Here is a 22,810-nt window from a genome sequence, read left to right as displayed (position 1 = left end):
ACAAGAGGTGTAAAGTGTGCCTTAAAAATAGAACAAATTGATGTTTTGATTGGCATTGCTTGAGTTGCTATATTTTAACAAAATGGTTATGAAAGTGGTTGTCATTTGAAAGCGCTATAGTGGTACATCATACAGAAAGGTATTTTTGATACTTCGGTTACCTTATTTATGATTTAATTTTGTTTATCTCTTGAGTGTTTTAGATCATAATTGGCCTATAGAACTTTTGGAATCCTACTGTGCCCCACTGTCGTATGGAGTTCCACAGGGTTCAATTTTGGGGCCCCTGCTGTTTTTGTTATATTCGCTTGCCCCTGGGTTCCATTTTAACTCATTCACTCCCAGCCATTTTCACTGAAGCAACCCCCTTGGCTCCCGGCTGTTTTACTTGATTTTGACTGATTTTGCAAGGTCCACAGAATAGTGTTTTCTATTGCTATAAAAACATGGAAGCTAGCAATACAAAGACTAGAGTCTCTTCTTTCATCGGGAGAAAAAGTATATTTGTATCTGTTTCTGTTTTGCAGCAATTATCATTCCAATATAGCTAGGTTTCATCATTATTCACATTCCTGGTGAAAACACTGTCAAAAAATACTTGTTGCAACGTGGCCCTGGCTGATCTCTTATATTCTGCTGCTATCTACTGGCCACTTTTTGTAACAACTATCATTGCTTTAAGCCACCTATTCATGTCAGAAGTTGCATCCACTGATATGTTGAGTTGAGTTATTTGTCCTAGTTAATACATTGTAAAAAAAAATAATAATAATAATAAATAAACATGTCAGTATGATGTAGTAGCAAGCATACATTATACTAAAACCACCATAGAAACCTATTTTTAAACAAATAATTCACAAGACCCTTCTGAAATCCCCCTTTCTTATTCTAAACTGACAACAGGCATGATTTTAATTACATATTCAAATATGTGCGCACTCTGATCCATTTGACTGATCATTCTGCGGTGTGCTGCTCTCTATCCCTCTGTCTGCTTCATCATCCTTTCACTTTCCCCGCTTTGCTGACTCCAGCAAACCTCCCTCCTTCTCCATCCCATTTAGAAGTCGGGGATTGGAGGATTGGATTTCAAAACTGGGCACGTCTCAGTGACTCAAGTGAGGGGTTTGTTCCGCTGCCACACTTCCGTTCACAAATGCTCCGGCCTGGGGAGGAGGAAGGGGGAGAAATCCCTTTTAATCTAGTGAATCTGGCTCTCGCTGTCTCTTTTGTTCACTGTTACTGGGACTTTGGTGCTCTCTAGGGATGCATGTGTGTGAGGTGGGTGCGTGGCGGACTTACAACAGTGTCAACATTATGCTGTTGCATATTCCAGTTCACCATTTACTGTTACAGTATCTTTAGCGGTGGTTTATGTTAAGTATAAAAGTGGGCTTCTGCAAGAGGCCACTATTATACATACATCAAGGTTTACTTTTAAATTGAGGACAATCAAGGCATAAAGTGTTATATTTAGCAGGTAATTTACTGCGCTAATTGAATGTAGATGCAGCGATAAGGCCGTGCAAAGGTCCTGCAAATTTAGCACTACCACACACAGAGATAAAATTAGCCCATTTGCTCAATTCTGGTTCAGCAGAGATGCGTGTGCGCCGTTTTCCTCAGAGAGCATATATGATGCATTTGGTAATGTGGGTGTGCTGTTTTCTTGTTTGGTTGATCTTTGTTTGATGAAAGTGACCGCACAAAGTGGATTTATGTGACCATTGGCTCAGCAAGAGGCTGCAGTCACTTTCAGGTTTGTTGCCTTTTTATTTTTTTCTTAAGCACGCCATCTTTCTGTCCTGCATATTTCCTTCTGCAAGGCTGCACTTGAATAGAACCAACTAGCACCTGTGTGAGTCATGAGAGTCAAACCTGGTAAAAAGAACAAAAAAAATAATTGATGAGTGTGTGTGTACCGTGAAATAATTGTCATATTTACTTAAGGATGCGCCCACATTAAGTTAGCTAGATTTCATGACACATACATCTGTGTGACACCCTTTACTTTTTAGAGGATGTTAAAAGGAAAGAATATAGAACAGCTCCCCAGGCAAAGTCACTGAGCTTTTCTTAGTCTATGAACTTAGAATTTTGGGTTGTCTTTCAGGGTTGAGCAGCCCTCCCAAAAGGGTGAATGTGAATTGTTGAACAGGTCTCAGCTGTTGCATCAGCGCTACATTTTAGCAAAGTGTTCCAATTTGAATAACTGTTCAGTATCCCAGAATGATGTGTCAAACTGATGTCTGTAATGTAGCTATTCGTAATCCTTCCAATTTTAGGTTTGTTTTATTCTAGTAGCTTCTAGTGGCGGTACAGAATATCCATATACAGTATGAAGTGTATTTTTTTGTTCCAATACAGCTGTTGTCAAATATCAATATTATCACAGTCTGTTATCAGTTTGTAGGAACACAAAATATCAACACCTTAAAATAATCGCCTGAGTCATTTTTTTTCTTCTTCTGATTTTTCAGGAAACAAAAAATGGAACCATTTGCATCATGAAAAAAAAAAATTTGCACACAAAAAAAAGAGAGACTCAGGCAATTATTTTAAGAGGATGACGATATGTGTATATCTTAATATCATGTAAATTTCTATATTTTCCCCATGTAGCCTACTGTGAACACAAACTATGGCATGCGGGCTCTTTGTGGCCCGCCACCCATTTTTAAACACCCCGCGGCATATACAAAAAATGGCATTTGCTACTGATACATTAGTTTTGTATACTCTCATGCTTTTGTAAATATGCAAAAATGCAAATGAACTATTTACAATTAAACATTTCTCTCCACAACACTGTTTTGAATAAATTCAAAAATCAACTGCTTCACTTTCTGCTCTGTGATAAGGTACAAATTGTGAACATATCATAGTATGAATGATTCCCAAGTAACTACTTTAATAATGGTCAAATTACGACACTCCTGTTTAAAAAAAAAACACAAAAAAAACCCACTGTAATAATATGCAATTTTTTAAATGTCTGAAGTTTCATTTTAATTTATCGAGCACACCGAAATCAAAGCGGCCCTTGCATCCGTTGTTTTTTTTCTGTACGTGGAAGAAAAGTTTGGACACCCACGATCTACATGGACACCATTAATTAATGCTTTCCAAATTGTCATTCACAATACCAATCGTGACTAGCTAGTCCATGGAATACAAGTCTTATAATTTATGTAATTATGCAAATGCTTTCATTTTCACATTTTGCTTAGTTAAGAATTTATAGAGCTTCTCCATACTGGTGATTTAACCATTATAGTAACAAAAGTGAAATAAATGATGATTTTGGTCATCATACATGTTAATGGGTTGTGTGGCTTGGCTGGCATTTATTTATAACTGTGGCAATGCCTCATTTACCAGCCCAGGGTGTTTTCCAATTTGAACTCTAAATTAGCTTGGATAGGCTCCAGTGCTATAATCCTGACCAGGTTAAAATAACGGATAGATATTTTTCATGTAACGGCACTGATACAAAAAAAACGTTTGTTAAATTACTTATGATGCACAAAAAAAATAACAATATTAATGATCATCCAGAAAAAAATCTCCAAAGACTTGCACCAGAGCTCGTTTCACCCACAAAATTTGGCAGTCATTAACTTTTTGTATGATTTCCTGCTTAGTTCTTGTGAAAGCATGTTTCATCTACAAGATGAAAAACAAGTTGTAGACCCTTTGCCAAATGCAGTGTTTTTATTCCCATAAAGCTGTGCACTGGGCCGCATCGCTGCCCCCTTTGTATGCCTTGAGGGTAAATTTAATGAGCACTCTTTAATTTTCTTTGATTTTTTCCGTGCTTGAGAAGCAAACTAGAAACTATCCATCTCTTGAATTATCTATCTTCTTGTTCCCAATCTTTATAAACAAGTTCTCATAGACAAAGCGACTTTTTTACTACTTTCTCCTGAGAGAATGTTGTCTTTTTCTATCAGCAAACCTAAAACAAAGTTTAAGGCCTCAACTTAGTCTGTAATAGGAAGACCAAGCGGACATGGCCACTTTTTTTGCATCCTGTCGAGGCATCCGAGGGGATCATGAAAATGTCCAGTTTGAATTTTTCATATTAGCATATGTTGAATTTGACTGATGCTTTGTGTGACAAAAGTGGGGGTTGTTACTGTCGTACAGTATGCGTGTGCAAAGTTGCCACGTATGTTTCGGTGTCTGACACAGGTGCCGGTTGGAAATGTCAAAATATGGACTCAGAAAAACGAAAATACTAGATGAGAATTCAGTTGACCCAGTTCCTTGTTGGACCCGGGAAAACAAAGGATGAGGAAGAAAACGAAAGACTGAAGTGACATTTTTTGTATTGGTGTCCTTGTGAGGCTATTATTGACATTATTATTACAAGAAATGAAAACATTTCAATGGAAGAGGTATTATTTAGAACAGGAGTGCCTGCTCCCAAGTCGATCGTGAGGGGAGAAGAAAAGTCGGGTTTCGCGTGTGCATTAAAAAAGTATTTCATTTTATTTTTTTAAAGAAAAAAGTAGATCGCCTGTTTCTTCACCTCACTTCCAAATCATTGGTGAGCACAACATAAAGGGACTGTCTTGTTCAGTTCTGTGCAAACATCATTTTGTGAGATTATCTATCTCACAATGAGATGAGTTAAAATAAAAAGTCCCATTTTAACAACAACAAATACAAGCGCAAAAAAAGAAGAAGCAGATCAATACAAAAAAAAAAAATGAAGTAAGGCGACATCAAGCTAGCAGGAGAGAAGCAACCCTTAGCGTGGGATTGGTCAATATCACAGTGTAACCATATTAAGTACAAAAGAAAGAGAAATAATAAAACAGTAATCATAGCGAATCAAGTCACAACAACAACATAAATAAGACAGGGGGGGGGGGGGGGGGGGGGGTGGGGGGTGTTGTAGTTAAACACCAGATTTTCAATTTCAAACGAATATGTTAACGTGTTCCCTTGAAATAAGGTTTCACTTTTTGCGGTCTCACTGTTTTGCAGATTTTTTTTACTGGAATTGAGCTTCTTCTTTTTTAACACTAATGTACCTATTTGATAAAATGTATGAAGGTTTGAACATTGAGAATGTTTAAACAAGAGAGAAATGTGAGAAAATTCTTCAATGAGAAATATGTATAAACTGTGTTGTGAGGGGTTTTAGAGCCTTAAAACATGTATAATAAATTTAAAACATAAAGCAAACTACTTTGCAAATTTCATTTACCGCGGGTATTTTTTGGAACCTGACTACAGCGTAAAATGAGGGAACACTGTATAAGGAAGATTTCACTTTCCTTTATTTTCTTTGGTCCTTCCTCGGGTCTCCTGACGGCCTCACGACTCTGGCTGGAAGTGTTCGGTTTAGGTGAACGGTATGGGATTTTTTAATAGGTTTTAGGTGAACTAATGAATACACACGCACACTCGCATGCACGCACGCACACACGCACATACACATTCTCACTCACATACAAAAAAAAAAAAAAAAAGGAGAGCGATGATGATGACATGTCAAATCGGTAAAATTACCGAATGAACAATACTGAGCTCTCCAGAGGGAAAAAAAAAGGAAGGTAAAGTGGTGGGCAAATGATCACACACCAGACCAAAACCCGATCACCTCACTTCCTGATCACTTAAATGTCGTACTGAGCTAGCTTGGCGGCCCTGGTAGCGCTCCAAAACCGGAGACGTGGTCATGGTGCAGGTTCGAACCCTGAGTTGCTTATGATTTATTCATTTGTCAAGTAAGACTTCAAAATAGATTTGTGTTTTTTGTTTTGTTGTATACATTAAATTACTTTCTTTGTGTAAACTTTGAGCATCATTTTAGTATCTCAAAGCTGGGCTGAGTGTCCTCTTTTTTTGTAAATGAAAATATGGTCACCCTAGTACGTCTGAACTTGCCAACTTTCATAATTTGCTCCCCCCCCCCCTAAAGCTGTCAGACGCTGCCACCATAGTTAAACAAGGCCACTGGCACCACGGAGACATATTTGCCGTCATTGTTTCAACTAAATCCACAATCCACTCTCCAGACTAAGGGCCGTCTGTTCCGATTAATGGGAATGAGCGGGGCAGTGACGCCAGAGCTGCAGCAGCGGCTTAGTTACTGGTGCTGGATGGCCATGCTCTCTGACAGCTGTCAGCCACAATGATTATGCCGCTAGGCCAGGGCCTCCTAAGCACTTTTATCAGCTCTGTGCATCAGCTGCAATAGCATTTCACACACACACTTGTTGATTATCAGGCAGGCCAGCGTGGAAAGATGTATCTGACCGCCTGTCTATTAGTGACAGCAACCATGATGGCGGACGGGAGAAAGAGGGCACAGCTTGTCGCTTTGATTTATTCAACATCAGCTTCTTCTCGGTGGCTTTTTGCCAAAGTCTCCGCCGACATTATACCCAGTCCTAAGTGACATTTAAAGCGTGAAGTAATGCCTGCCCTGGTGGCGCACTCACCCCGAGCCCTGTACGAGACACGAGCGCTGAACCCTGTGCTGCTTGCAAGTGTTGCAAGTGTGGTCTCCAACCCTGGAGCAAATATTCTTCACTCAGATGCTGCGATTCAACTCACTGGCATGATTGAATATGTAGAGAGTGACCTCGGAGGCACACGCTGTCAATGATATGATGCATGCCTGCGCCCTCCACAGTTCTCCGCTTTGATACTTTTTCTCGTTCATTGTCTCCATTCTGCTCTTCTCACCATTTGATCAAGCAAATTGGTTGTTCATATTGCTTTTTATTGGTTTTCAGGTGGAAGACTTAAAACTTCAAATCGACCACACCGGTTTTCATTAAAGTATGGCTTTTCGAAACTTTTTTCCAGAAGGATACCGATAATCAACTCTTGAGTAGCCACCGATACGATACCAAATACCGATACCACTAGTACATAAAACTCCCTTGAAAAAATGACATCGATCTTTCTTTAAAATGATCTATTTCCCAATATGGCATTTTTCCTTAAATTGCATTAAATGAATGGCAATTTTTTATTCCTTTAATTTCTAGTTCCTGATCGTAAAACAGCCACGAGAGGGCGGCCGATACTGGTATCAGTCACTGTCGTGAGTACTGATACCTTAGAATAAGGCATACTGATAATAGCACCTATATTGTAAATTTAAGGCTCACCATTCCCCCAAACTGAAAATATTGATATAAAATAAAAGCGACCACAGGAATTTTAACCAGGTTCAGGGATCACACAAACAGGGCTAAAGGAACATGTATAATTACAAAGGCAGTTGGCAGAATGCCACTCTAAGTCTATTAATCTGTAAGAGGTCTCAACACAATGAAAGAAAGCAGTCCAGACAGGAACTTGGCAAAAGCTCATTCCAGGAAAGACTCCAAGTCAACCAAAGGGAATTCCACAGACAGCCTGCACTGTACTGCAAACAATGAAAGACAATTATTGAGCTGCGTCTTTTAATAAAAGAAGTAGATACATTTAGGTAATCCAGCAATTAAAAAGACGCAATTGAGGACTTATTCTTAACTAGACACTACTGACTCATATTTGGCCCAGAACGGCAGCTTTAAAAAAAAAAAATAAAACAACGGCTCTAAGAAGAGGAGCCAAACAAGATTAGCTAAACAATTGGGAATAACAATAACAATGGAAACTCAAAAGTAAAACATTCAGAGCACAAACTAGTTCAGATTTCTGATGATTTACTTTGTATTTATTTTTACATTGTTTAAACAAACTAACAGACCCTCCCGTCGTTCTATTTGCAGTCGATCCGAGAAGTGACGGGCTACGTCCTGGTGGCTCTGAACCAGTTTGACTACTTGCCGCTGGAGAACTTGCGAATCATCCGAGGGACGAAGTTGTATGAGGACCACTACTCACTTTCAATCTTCCTCAACTACAGACACGATGGAAACTTTGGCCTGCGCCAGTTGGGTCTGAGGAACCTCACAGGTGAGTGACATTTGCCAGTGTCTTGTAAACCATCTGACTGTAAATCCCCGCCATTTATTAGTAGACTGTGAAAGTGATAGCTGATTAGGAGGCATGCAGGGGCGGCTCTGTGTTCTTATGAACAATGGACCTTTTTGTTGCTGGATTTCCTTTTGACATTCCAAGCCCAGAAGCCATAAAGAAATGAAGCTCTTGACAAATTGAAAGCATCTTCCCCGCAGGGCAAAGTTGAGAAAGCATGTGCCAAAGTAAGTGTGAATCAAAAGATTTGATTTACGCTGTTGGTGTTAAGGGTTCATGCGGTTGTGAAAAAAAAATTTTTGTTGAATGACCGCAACTTGAAACTTCATCATGGAGAATTAATAGGAGTGTTTCTCGATGCAAATATACAACAGTTTGCTCACTGGTACAACTGTGATAGAAATGGGCAAAATAATAATTACGGTAGATTTAAGTACAACGACATTTTGTGGAGTACAAATTGCTCACAAATAACTAAAATCAATTGACCTCTACTTAAATGATAATATGGCAATTTCCATCTGACTACCAATATCCATAAATAATGACAGGAGTCCTTTGTCTAGAGCAGGGATGGGCAACTGGCGGCCTGCAGGATTATTAAAATTCCCAAATTGTGGGCCCCCTCCAGCATTTGTGTTGCCCGACCCTGCTCTAGACTCAAAATTGTAATATTTTATGGCCCCTGCATATTATTCTAAAACAACAAAATAAAAATCTAAATTAATTCAAAATTAATTACAATTACTTTTTAAATGTAAATAATTAAATAAATAAATTAGGCCTACTCACATTGTCGTATAGGGCACTAAAAAGACTCAGTAAGCGCAACTCAAGAGCCGTTGATAGAGAGAGTTTGGCCAACTCGTTTTCAGAGCTACCAGGCAGCAGTATTATGATGTTCACTGGAGACCCACAGAGGAGGAAATTGTGGGAAATGAAAGTCAAATGGGAGGACTGGAAAGCAAATAACACTGAAGTAGGTGGGACTGCACAATGCAACCATCAACCTTTAATCAAGAGTTATAAATGAAAATAAAAATATAATTGATTTTAATTATGAGCCTGTACAAAGTGAATGGACTTAAAATAAAAGTATTATTAATTTTAACTCTTAATAAAACAGGGCCTATAATATGGAAATGAGTTATTGTGGATTTTGTGTTATGAATAAAAGTTCTAAATATTGTACATGCACAATTGAAAGCCATTGATAAAAATAAAAAAATAAAAAGACATTTGATTGTCAGTTACACTGAAATCACCTTTAAATTTAAATTTCTGACCATATATTCATCATGGCAAACAAATTACAGCGGAAACTGTTGTAATACATTCATTGGTACTATGGAAATTTTACCTGACCACCGCGGACTGCCTCTCCAGGGATTGTGAAAGGAAGCAGTGCTAGCAAAGTGCATAAAATTATCAAGCCGAGATTTCTTTGTTTTTTATAGTATTATAAGTTCTCTCAGTTTTCAGTTTTTGGCTGGAACTTTCATTTCCGTGCATTCCTAATATAAACATCTGTTTCCATAAAAAATAAATAAATAAATAAATAAATTCTTTATTTTGTTCTTCTTTAGCCAAAGGAAACAGCAAACCCTGCAGTGGTTGTTTGTGGAACTCCAGTATGTGCTTGTGTGTTATGTTCCAACTTGGATTCCTTCTCACATGTTGCACTATACTTTGGGAATTTCTTTTTTATTTCACCAGCACTGGCAGCTTTATTTTTCCAAGGTGGTCCTTTTTATTACAGTGCCAAGCTGATGCTATAGTGCTCGGGGAGTTCAGGCTGGACTCTGTGAAAGGCCAATGTTTGATGCGCCATCCGTGGCCTCCAGCCATAATGTGCAAGGGAAGTTGTGCATAACAGCCTGAATCTGCTTTGCTACCGCTATCATTGTTAGTGTTCACCAATACGCTTTTTATACGGATCAATCTATAACATACTATGAGAGAAAGAAGAAAATAACAAGGCAGAATGGAATACAATAGAATAGAATAGTAGACATTAAAAAAATAATAATAAGAATTCCACCCCTTTCATTGGCACTGCCACACTGTGACGGCCCAGGTGCGCTGCAGATGTGCTTAATTTGAAAATGCTGTAGCTGCTGGACAGGATGTCTGGCTCATCATGAACCCTCTCCCCTACCCACTTTCCCCCACCCACATGTGCAAGTCTTAGAGTTTTGTTATAGTGTCATGTGTCTATATGAGCTTAGCTTTTTTTTCCAGGTTCATACTGTGCCCCCTTTCCATGTATATTTTTTCCATCTAAGAAAAGCGGGCGCTGAAAAGTGACCGACGAGGCTTCCAAGCGACATTTGTAATAACCAAAGTTCAACAGCTGAAATTACCACGTCAAAAAGTTTTTCCAGCTAATGTGTACACACACACACACAGAATCATATATATATATATATATATATATATATATATATATTCAGCTTCATAACTGTCAGCTTTTAATAAATGATTCTGAGCAGACACGACCTCAATGGCATTGAATTGTTAAATCCAGATGAAAATGTGTGACTCATTTACAAAGTTCAGGCGTAGTTATGATTCTGTTGAAACTGTTCTGTTCCCCTTTTCCATCATGACTTATCGACACTTAGCCACCAGCTTGCTTGCTATTCCAAAGCCACTCTCTATGTTTGAATCATGAGGCTCAATCAACTATTTGACATCTTACAGCAAAGTTCCAAACTTTTTCTTTCTTTCTTTTTTTTTCTTTTTTTTTTTTACCCTCAAGTGCTTTGGCGGTTTGGGTCAGCTGTCTCATTTATCACAGAGGCTTTGACTTTGCTGTCAAATTAGTTTATTGTTCAACTGCCACTCGCTAACAGGAGATGGGTAAAATGGTCGATATGATCGATATGTAACATATTTGAGAGGATCAACTTACCTACATAAGGGGCTAATCAGTTGGAAAGTGCCGTGAAATACCCCCCCCCCCGGTGATGAAACCTACATGCATTTTGCTTGGTCTGAAATTGCCTTGGATGAAATCAATTTGTCGCTAGTGTATTGTAGCAGTGCACTTATTGATTTTCCCGCTTTCCTCACTGAGTGAATAGACTGTGGACTTGTGGGGGCTAAAGGATGGGGTGGAGGAGGTCCCTGGCTGAGCAAGGATAGGACTCCCTCTGATGCACCTTTCAATCAAGCTTTGCCAACTTAACCGCAAAAATGTTTGGAGACAGTTTTGGGGATGCTGTGTGAACACAAAGTGAATTAGAAATCAAAACTTGGTGTAGTTGGGGGTATTTATTCAACAAAAGCTTACATACCCTAAGGGTATATAAACTTATGAGCACTAATGGATGTCGGCCAACTAGTGGTGAATGGTGATATACATAGGTGTACTCATAAGTTTACATACCTGTAGGGTAAGTAAAAAAGAAATAAAAGTAGGTTTCTAAAATTACTAAAAGACCGTACTGTGTAATTGTTTTAGAAATGTTTATTAAAAGACCTTAATCAAAGGTACGGGGAAAAGGCAAAGTTTGTAACCTGAATTTAAAAGCATTTACAGTATAGTCAGGGCTGATTTTACTTCTGTTGGCATTCTGTTGTGTGCAGCATAACAGCTAAATGACGCTTCTCCATGTATGCTTTTCATACATATCGACTGATAGTGAAGTGGAGTTAAACCCAAATAATATGGTGCTTAAACAAAAGAAAACAAAAACGAGATTAAAATCTATTCATTTTGCAAATTGTCATTACTGAAATAATTGGTAGCTCTAAGAATAAATATAGTGCTACTACATTAAAAGTAATTGGTGTGAAATGATATCCTTCGAAAAGATGAACATGGTCCAAGAATATTTTCAGAGCTAGTTCCAAGAGTACTTGTTAGTCTGCTACCCTGACTAAATAAAAACCTGAGTAAGGAGCACATATTAGTTTTCTGATTGAGCACAATTTACTTCACCCCCTCCTACTCATTCCTGGTTTTAGCCAGAATGTCTTTATTCTTTCAGATTTGCTCAGTGTTATTGATTCATCTTTCTAAACGCCCCTACGCCTGCACTGCGTCTGTCCAAAATAAAACTTCCAAACTGAGGCCCCATCTGCTGAATGATCTTCTCTCATTGCATGCATGTACAAGAAGCCTGTGGTATACGCCAAAGGCATTATCCACTTCTTCATGGCCCATCTGGTCTCTCTTTATTTGTCTCATTTACTGTCTCACTTTCATTTCTTTTCACTCTCAGTCCCTCATCTGTTTCACTTTAAGGTCCTGATATGTTATGTTTATGTTTGTACCATCATGTGTAATGTACAGTAAGCACATAATGCTCTCAACTTGTTTGTGGTTCCACCTAGAGAACTACTGGAATACATGCTGTAGATGCAAACATGATACATTATTACTGATCATTTCAGAGCGAGCAGAAGACATATGTAAAAGGAAGCGGGTATGATATATGAGAGATGTCCATGGACATTATATATTCATACGATCAAGGGAGAGCAATTTTTAACCTGGAGAGAGGGAGCAAGAGTAAGAGACAGGCAATAATGACGTCTGTGTAGGGGGTTACTGGCATGTAGAGAAGGATGATTTTTTTTAAATCACAAAGATGAGGAAGAAGAGTATTGGAGGCGTACACTTCGTTCACCAGCATGTTGTTCCTGTTTGCAGATTTTTGCACATAAAAAATAAGCCTGTATCAACCGTCTTTACTGCACAACTGAATTTTTAAACCCTATCTGTCGCGGGAGGTGCGGAATTTGGACCAAAAAGGACAAGACACGGAACTCTTTATTGACAAAAATACAAAGTCACAACAGAGAGCAGGGCTGGATTCAGACCTCGACAAAATAAGAGTGACACATACTGTGCCTGAATACAGGATCTAGCAACTGAATATCAACTGACAACATCTTCATCACAAAGGAAAGATTCAGGGCAGGACCATAGCAACTGCATAGCAACTGACATCATCAACACAAGGGAAAAAACAACCGCATAGCAACTGACAACATCATCACAAGTGACCAGGACAGGAACACAGCAACTGTCATCATCATCACAAGGGGCATCGCAACTGACAACAAGATCATCATCATAAGAGCCATAGCAACTGACATCATCATCATAGCAGGGGACAAATCAACTGCGTAGCAACTAACAGCATCACAGGGGACATAGCAGCTGCATAGCAACTGACATAATCACATGGGACATAGCAACTGACATCATCACACGGGATCTAGTGATTGCATAGCAACGTATATTATCATCATAGAAAAGGACGAATGCAGTACAGGACCATAGCAACTGCATAACAACTAACAACATCCCCGTCACAAGGAACACATAAATTGCATAGAAACTGACAACATCACCACAAGGGACAGGAACAGGACCATAGCAACTGTCATCATCATTATTATCATCATCATCACAGGGGGCATAGCAACTGCATAGCAACTGACAACATAATCTCAAGAGATACATACAGGACAGGACCATAGCAACTGTCAACATCATTATTATCATCATCATCACAAGGGGCATAGCAACTGCATAGCAACTGACAACATAATCGCAAGAGACACATACAGGACAGGACCATAGCAACTGTCAACATCATCATCATAGGACCATAACAACACCAGGGCCCTGTGACCCAACCCAAAACACAGTCACAAAAATATCAGAAAGCAAGGACCAAGAATGATGATGTACAGTAGCATAAGCAGAGTTCAAAGTAATATTTGAAAGTAGCCCGCTGGTACAGTGAATTGCAGTAGGAATTCCAGCATGTGTGCTCATTGGAGAAAGTGCAGCTAAATGATGGACGGGAAAGAAAGGATGGGCAAGGTCAAAGGGACAGTTTGAGTCTGCAAGGTACCCGTGGACATGTGCCTCTGAGGAAGGGGCATTTAATTGCTACCGCCTTCTGATCTACAACCATCCACCATCTACTAAGAGAGAGAGTGAAAAAAAAAAGAGCAATTATGCCAGTTGAAGCAAGTTGGGCTCAGTGTGCGTTACCAGAATTCAGTTGAGCCATTTGCCTGGCAGCCCTCAGACCTCAGGTCTCCTTCAATTGTGTGACTAATTGATTACTTCCCATGCAATTACTCCCATGTCACACTCAATATTTCACTTCTTCGGGAAGGGGGAAAGAGGGACATTCTTTTTGAAGGACGACATTCATATTGTCACATTTGCAAGCCCCTAATGTAGATCGTGAGGAGGAGAGTGTTAAATTGAAAATCCGGAACTGGCCATCAGTTGCGGTTGGTATTAATTGATTCCTCGGTAATGCCACTGTCTGACGGAGATAGTGAGGCTACCAGAGATAGTAGGTGGTTTGGTATGACAGATGAGACAGAAAGTCCTTTGAAATCTTCTGACTAGAAATTGTTCCAATCGGTATAAATCGGTTCATTTGTTTAAGTGGAGTTTTACTTTTTCTGCTTTATTTTTATGATTTTATTTTTGTACATAATCTAATTAATTCACAGCCGCACTGCCTCTCATATTGTAACATATTTTGTGTTACTTGAATCCAATATTGGGAGAAATTTAATCAACATAATTTCCTTTGGGATCAATTAAGTTTCTACTTAACTTAATCTAACCTAATCTATCATAACCTAACTGCTGCCATGAAGAGATCAAGCATAAATGATGGAATGGTGGCTCATTAAAAAACACATTTTCAATGATAACCATTAAGTCAAACAAGCTTTCTTTCAAACTAGTTAAATGCACTCACACTTCTCGCCCTCCAACCCTACAATGCCCCGTGGCATCTTAATAATTGATATAATGTACATATTTTTATTCCTTCTGAGCCTGAAGACTTTGGCTAGTGGAGCAAATATTGATGGGAGCAGTGGTGGGTAATGGAACATGAAAAGGACTCTTCTGTTCATCTCAGGTTTCCACAGGGATATGGGGGGGAGTTACTGCACGCAACACCAAGCATGATAATAATTCCTTTTCCGAGACCATTATCTGCTTTCAAACCCACCTTTTGTTCTTAATTATACAAAGGGATTTAATTGTTAATTGTATTTTGCTGATCTATGGCAATATTTATTGGAAAACAAAAATGCACTCTAACTCGAAATGTGGCCAGGAAATGAACAATTGTTGACATACATTCATACATATACTGTAAATTGAAAGTCTTACCTCTTTTGTAGGATATTATTAGATTTTTTTTTTCCATTTGAGGGACATCAAGTTAAAAAAAAACAATTACAACAAAAGTTATACAAAGGTGGTACTCAAAAGGAGTACTTAGGTATAAGTTTAGAGAGCTTGTAATGATCCTACCCCTTATTTTTCACAATTTAGCTAAACATATTTCTCGTAAGAAAGAACCTCAAACTGAGGACAAAAACAAAACAAACGTCAAAACATACTCCCTCAGTTCAGTTACATTGTTTCGCCTAATCTCTATGGCAATTTACAGAAAACCAATCACAATTTATGTCATAATTTTATCAAATTTAAAATGTACTTATTTCCAAGTAGCACAAGAAAATAGACATCAAATATACAATATAAGAATCAACCAAAAAAAAAAACTATTTAATGACATCATATACTGCATATACTGTAGATAATTTTCTGAAGGTGAAAATCAAATCTGTGCCGTATGGCTCAAGTGTTGACATTGTTTAAAATATAACGGTTGCATTTTACGAAGATGTGTAATAATTACTTTTATAGCAATAGTTCCGAATTACCAAGATCATGTCAAATTGATGGGACGGATTTAAGGTGTTGCTCATTCTAGAGAATGGCAGACAAAAAACAGAGGACTGTTAAATATTAAAAAAACGGCCCAGTCAGCTGACCTGCTCTATCAAGATGATCAGTACATCCTTTTCTCTAAGGCTCTGCTTGGTTGTTATTGATTATTGCGCTTGGGTCCACCCATCTCCCCTGCACATCAAGTTGTTCCACTGTGAGGAAATGTTACAGGCAGGTATTCCACACATATAGACGTGAAATCCGGTTTCACGTGATTAGAGAAAATTGCTCCAAAAAAAGCTATAAAAGGTATTATGGGTGCATGTCCAACAAGATTTTTAGAAAATTTATGTTAGCTAATAGGGCTTCACTCATACAGTACTTTTCTACTTTCCTACTAGAATTGATTATTACATTGATTTTTCCATCGATTCTCTTTTGTTAGAAGACTAACTTTGTCTTCCGCCTGTTCGTTGTTGTTCGGGTAGAGAGAATGTTAATTTTCTGAATACAGACTGGAGATCGGTGAACAGGTTCTTTCGAAGGATTTATTTTACAGAATATTCTGGACACAAGCGAGTTTACAGACAAATGGCTGCAATTCCTCTCGCAAGTGTGTAGTTACAGCGGACTCACAGCATTCTTATACTATCTTGAACCCCCCCCCCCCCCCCCCAGGAAACAGCCCCCAGCCCTTAGTTCAATACACATGATGACAGCCGGAAGAAAACAGTCCCCAGCCCTGAGTTCAATACACACGACGACAGCCGGAAGTAGATAAAACTTTTTCCACTTTTACAGCATATCATCCAATACACATTGACTTCAACCCCAGACACTGGCCCATTGATGTGGACCAGACGAGGCCCCCTCCCCAGACCTCATTCAATACACTCACTAAGCTCTACTGAGGAAATTAAAACAGTTATGGCTAAATCAAAACAGTTATAACTAAATCTGGGCAGAAGACTCTCAACATTTTCTAGCATCAACTGAGACAATTCTAACAGAATTAATAATGTGATCATTTTGTACACGAGCTGCTATAGCTGCGCTTTTTAAATAATTTGATTATTATTTATTATATGCACCAGTGTATCCTCTCTACTTGAGCACCGTCTTGTGATAATGTGTCAGTTTGTGCGGAAAAACAAGGCCCTATGACTTGTTGTTGTTACTTTCGTAAACCGCACGCAAACAGACTTACCTGTAGTGTTATAAAAAAAAGCATACTTGGTATTCTTCACTTCACATACTCTTTCTCCTTTCTCCGGCCTTGTGTCTTTGACTCCCACTGTTTTATTTAGCCCGTTCCAAAGACGGACTCATTTTTATTCAAGCATTAGGTTGATCACACACATCAGCCCCGATAAGCTAAATGGCCCTCAGCCGTTCCAACTGAAGGTCTTTTTGTTTGTGTTTTAATCATTGACCGCTCATGCTTTGATAATATTCTCTTCTGTCTTTTTGTCTCCATTTCTTTTCCTTTGTTTTTCATCCTTTTCTCATAGATTTATCTTATCACGGTGTTTTGTTATAGCCCCCGTCTTCCTCCCCCTTTTCCATAAAACTCAGATTACCAGGGTTTTATCACAAGTTAGGCTTAAAGGAAGCAAAGCAAGGATGCAAACCTACAGTAGATCCCACAACCATTCTGTCATAATTTAATGATTTTCTTGGTCTTCTCATCTTTAAGCGGATGTGCAGCCTTGCTTCGATTTAATACTATAATCCCTAAATCTCAGCAATTTTTCATAAAGACTCACAGGAAACAATTGTGTTGGGACGGATCTGCACTAAATTTAATCACCAGCCAAGGAATGCAATTACTTTTCGGAGGCCAGGCATATGCTAGGGGATCAGGGTAATGGTTGATGCCCCCCTGCCATCAACTCTTACTTGACAATTGATCTGTAAAAAAAATAAAAATAAAATAAAAATAATAATAATAATAAAAAAACTCCCTTAGTGTAATATAAAGGTTCAAATGATTAAATTTATTTTACAGTGTACAATATTTGTTACATTTACGTGTGACTCGACTTTACACCGGTCTGATCATCTATATGGGATCAATGTTTTGCAGTGTATGCACGTTTTTTTTTGTTTTTTTTTTGATCGACTGTAATGTCCTGATTGGATATCCTGATTGGTTTATTTAAACTTGCACCTGTGATCTGCCCCCAAAATCCTCTGTTTGTTACCCGTGACAAGTAAAAAGTCACTTTAGATTCATACATTTCTAAATACCATTGATGTATCTTTTTAAAAGCCATTTGATTGAAGTGCATTCCGTTTTTCAGTCGTCCAACTTTAAAAACCTCAGTAAACTCATATACTGTAAGTTTTTGTGTTTTTGTCCAGTGTTTCTTTACTATTTTACCTAGACTTTATGCAATCAGTATTTTTGGGGCCAATTGCCGATCAGTGAGTTAAAAAAAAAAAATAACCGATCACTGATCCAATCATAATATGGCACGTTTATTCACTATTATTTAAAAAAAAAAAGTTGACTTTACATGATCAGGATTTTTTGGGTCAATCAGCAAGTTTGTTAAGAAAAAAATAACAATAATCACTTTGATCTGAAAATATCTATTTAAACAATTTATACATTTACTCTACAGTCGACCCCTACCATAGCGAAAATCCATGTACAATAAAGTTGACGGCAATTGAAATGCACTGGAAAAAATAAGAAATATAGAACACACATATACCGTAGCTAGTTCTTTTAATCAATGTAAATAAAGTGGTTTTCAAACTTTTACCAGTAAAAAAACAAAACACAAGCGTTATTTGTGATTGGATGGTCAAAGGCACGCGAGGTGGCTAAACACTGAATCTTTCCGCTCCCGTGACACGCAAGAAGGCAAAAAATAGATCAGCTTTCTGACTCACATATACACTATAGCAGCACAGAAGTGAACGAGGCAGTTTTTGCTGTAATGTCTTATTTTGCGGATCCGATTGATGTCATTGATCCATTGTGCTAATTATAACATAACATTGATCGCCGATGTTGCATAAAAATGCAAAATATCATCTGATCACAATCCAGTCAATCAAGATTGGTGTAACGTCTGATTTACAACTATTTTACAGTGCAAGATACTCGAGCTGTTCATCCAGGCAGTAATTTGTCTTATTCTGCCCCTTAAAGTCATCCATTTTCTCTCATCATCTGCTCATCCATTTGTTTTTACTATTTTAGCCACAATTCGTTCCCATTTTCAAGATGATGTCTTTTATTTAGTCTCCACAATGTCACCCGCTACATTTATGGTGTTGAGAACGTGTCTGCACTGACAGTTGACTGCAACGTGAGAAGGATTGCCCCTAAAGGGAAAAAGACGTCTTTGGGTCTGTGTCCTCAATCAAAAATGTGTAATTTTCATTCCGCACATTGCCACAATGTTTGTCTGAATGACTTTGTAAAAGTAAATCTGAGCCGCTTTCTTGTTATGTTAGCACAGTTGTTCTTTTTGGGTCAATAGTTAAACACACCATTGTTCAATTACATTTCAATCGGTACAACCATTTTGCTGTTGTGAAATTACATTTAGGCCCGGGGGAACAGGCTTCCATCTGTTGATATTACAAGCGCAGATAAAGAACGTTTTGATACATTCTGACGTGTATGCTGCTCTCTTGAAGTTGCAATGAATAATAGCTAGATGAGTATGGCATGCATTTACATAAAGGTTGCATTTTCATTTCATCATTCATTTGCTTTAATGATCAATTTGAACAATGTCATTTGTGGTGCTGTGTTGCATTTTAGATGATCCAATAGGGTTGGGAATCTTTTGAAGTTGAACCATTCGGGTTCCGATTCGGGTTCCTTGTTCCTATTATGGTTCCAAACAATTCTCGATTCTGCTTCTTTTAGGGAGCAGGGTCAAAAAATGTTCAAATCCATATATTTTTTAAATGTATTTATTTAGTTGTTGTTTTTTTTTGAGAAAGCTCAGTATTGTTCATTCGGTAATTTTACCGATTCGACATGTCATCATCATTGCTCTCTGTTTTTTAATTTTTAATTTTTTTTATTTTGTATGTGTGTGTGCATGTGTGCGTGCGTGTGAGTGTGTACTCATTAATTCACCTAAAACCTATTAAAAATCCCATACCGTTCACCTAAACCGAATACTTCAGAATCCAGCTAGAGTCGTGAGGTTGTCAGGAGACCCGAGGAAGGATCAAAGAAAAGAAAGGAAAGTGAAATCCAGCAACGACCAGACATCACCTACTACCCACCGGGTTACCAACCAGAGTCTTTCACCAACCCCAGAAACATCTAAATTCCAACAAATTAGGGAGACCAAAGGAGAGACTCAAATCCATTTTAAGGCACCACAGCATAAACATCATGGAGTTGATCAGCTGGTCCACACACACGGACCAACACAGACACACACAGGAGCACAGTTTGGAAGTTGCTTTTTTTTCCCACCTTCCTTCATCTTGTTCTCCCTTATTCTCACCTAAGAAATGGGGGCACCACTGGGTGACCCGTCAGTCCTCCCATTCCTGTAATCCCCCATTAGGTGTGACTGTCTTTTTAAGTTCCTTGGGTGGGTTTAATATAAATTCCGTTGATCTGTACTCGTCACATGCAATGACAATAAAATCTGAATTCCATTCCATGGACTAAAATGAACAAAGGATGCTTCATGAAAATGTAAAGCGATTCACAACTAAGGCACAATTGGCTGAGGAACTGTTAACAAATACTGGAGGGATCTTCCTGCTGAAGAACGGCATCTCTAAGGATCACACTTAAAAGTCACTGATGCTGACGTAAGGCCTCATCGGGACAGTGAGTGTTTCCTACTTGCCATCATCACTACATAACATCACTGTCTCCAGGAGAAATAGCAGGTCATGCTGCAAAATTGCGGTCCAGGGAGAAGACTTGTCTGGAGAGTCATTAGATGACGCAGCTTCATAGGTGCAGATTCACACATTCCAGTCACAGCTAACTCAGACAGATACCGGCTTTAAATGATACATTTAATTTTTCTGGGTTTGCGTAGTGGGTATTCTTAGTAACACGAACAATGATACTCCACTCAGTAACAGCCGTTTGAGAAAAGGGCTGATTGGTTTTGAAGAGCAATTCTGACTTTCTCTGACCACAGTGGACTAGCTCTTTAAGCAATTCAAATCAGTGACCCTGAATCTAAAATTGCACCCATAAAGCAAATTGGTAATTAAAGTCATGCTTCAGGCAAGTAATGATTTCATTTCTCGTAAACCCCGGGTCATGTGCACAGGTGTGTGTCTGGTTTTATCACATTAACTAAACGTCTTTAATGTGGTCTTTTTTTGAAACCTTTTGCGAGTGGTTGAATGGCTCAATGAAAAATAAAATAATATAATAATAAAGTCGACTTAGATTCATCCACTAAAGACTTGAGACTTTGTTATAGCTTTTGCTTTTAAAGACTTCATCCAGCGAGTTGGACTCATGGTCAGGGACTTGGACTTGACTTGGACTCATGATCTGGGACTTGACTTGTACTTGGAACCTAAAGACTTGAACTTCATTTGGACTTGAGGGTCAAAGACTTGAGACTGAGATATTTTTTGATTTTTAATACAATAAAATGCCAGTGCAGCAATGATATACATACAGTACAGATGGAGTAAAAGTCAAAAAACCAGGAACATCGTTGATCTACAGTATGTAAACAGAGTCACAACTAATTTTGAGAACAGTCAAAATGACAGCTCTAGGAGATCTAGTGTTAAACCATCAAAACTGAATGCATTAATTGAAAAAATATAATATGCTAAACTACTATTTTGTCATGTGACTTTTCACTGGGTTTCCATTTGAAAGTCATTGGAACCATTAATATGAAATATAATTCACATGAGTCTACTTCATATCACTGAAGGATAATCACGATAGGGATATTAATTAATGCAGTTGTCATACACTAGAATAAACAATCCTGTGTTTCTCCTACGCAAACCTCCAACACTCTTCTCAATCCGTAATTTATTCATTCTCACAAACTCATTAACAAGGCTTTTTTTCCCTGATCATTGGTTCATTATTTGCCTCCCATTCTTAATCATATTCATCCCCCTGCTGCAATAATAAAACACACAGAAAAACTCACAGCAGCCGCTTACTACCAATATAATTGCTCGCATGCATTTGTTCTCCCTCCCTGAATTTCATATTGTTTTCCTCCAGTAGTCATGCAGTGCGTTGTTGTCAATTTATTTTCCTTTTGAAGTCATATTCGCAAATGATTACAGATTTTATTTTTCACTACAAGGGCTTGATTATAAACACTTTAGCTACATCAACAAACCGAGATATTTTTCACACAAAACAATCATTAATACTGTAGAATTGAACAACTGATTTCCCCTGGCCAACATATTGCACTTAAACATAATGAAAATAAACCCTGACTGAGTTCTACGTATTTTTGATAGTTATTATTATTATTATTTATTTATTGGCATGGGAGACATTGCAATTATGAGTATTTTATTTTTATTTTAATGCTGTTTTTACATTTCAAATAAGGACATAACATTGAAGGAGCATATGTTGCATTGCTGGCTACAATTAATTAATTAAACATGTCTCAACTTAATCACCACCGTTCAAACTATTTTTTTTTCTCCCTCTACCATTTTATCTTTTTAAACAAATATACGTAGAGTAAAGGTTTCCCGAAAAGTGCTGAAGCTAAATCAGGGGCATTTACATTTTAAATGATAGCTCAACATGTAATGTTTTGAATTGGACGTGATTTGTTGTGTGATAAACGGGATAGTAACAACAAATGCATATGAATGAAATCCGAGTATCGTGTCAGCATTGTTGCATAGGGTTAAAAGGGTGCTACGTTGTGAAAGTGGCTGAAATGTATATCCACTTCCAATCAAACAAGGTATGTAGGTGAGCCAAGAAAAGGATGTACAGGTGTTTTGCTTAACCGCTATTAAATCACGCGGCCCGATTCGCCAGCATCACATCATGGAAATAATTTGAATTTGAGACGAGGACTCCTCTTAGCCCACAATAATTGCTTCTTTGGTGAAGGGCTGAATTCATTTTTGTGTGCAATTCCCACCACACCTTCA

At 38.2% G+C, this 22,810-nt stretch overlaps 1 protein-coding gene across 2 annotated transcripts in view; it reads left to right on the top strand.

Moving 5' to 3' along the window:
- The window catches only part of erbb4b (erb-b2 receptor tyrosine kinase 4b), a 210,448-nt gene that overhangs the window by 115,295 nt on the left and 72,343 nt on the right, over positions 1 to 22,810 (top strand). For both annotated transcript variants that reach the window (XM_077580604.1, XM_077580603.1), the window contains exon 3: positions 7,749 to 7,935. In XM_077580604.1, coding sequence (XP_077436730.1) covers positions 7,749 to 7,935 — 187 coding nt within the window. The remainder of the gene's footprint in view (positions 1 to 7,748; positions 7,936 to 22,810) is intronic.

This window comes from Vanacampus margaritifer, chromosome 11 (genome assembly GCF_051991255.1).
Source record: "Vanacampus margaritifer isolate UIUO_Vmar chromosome 11, RoL_Vmar_1.0, whole genome shotgun sequence".
NCBI lineage: Eukaryota > Metazoa > Chordata > Actinopteri > Syngnathiformes > Syngnathidae > Vanacampus > Vanacampus margaritifer.
This window is presented reverse-complemented; position numbering and strand designations above follow the sequence as displayed.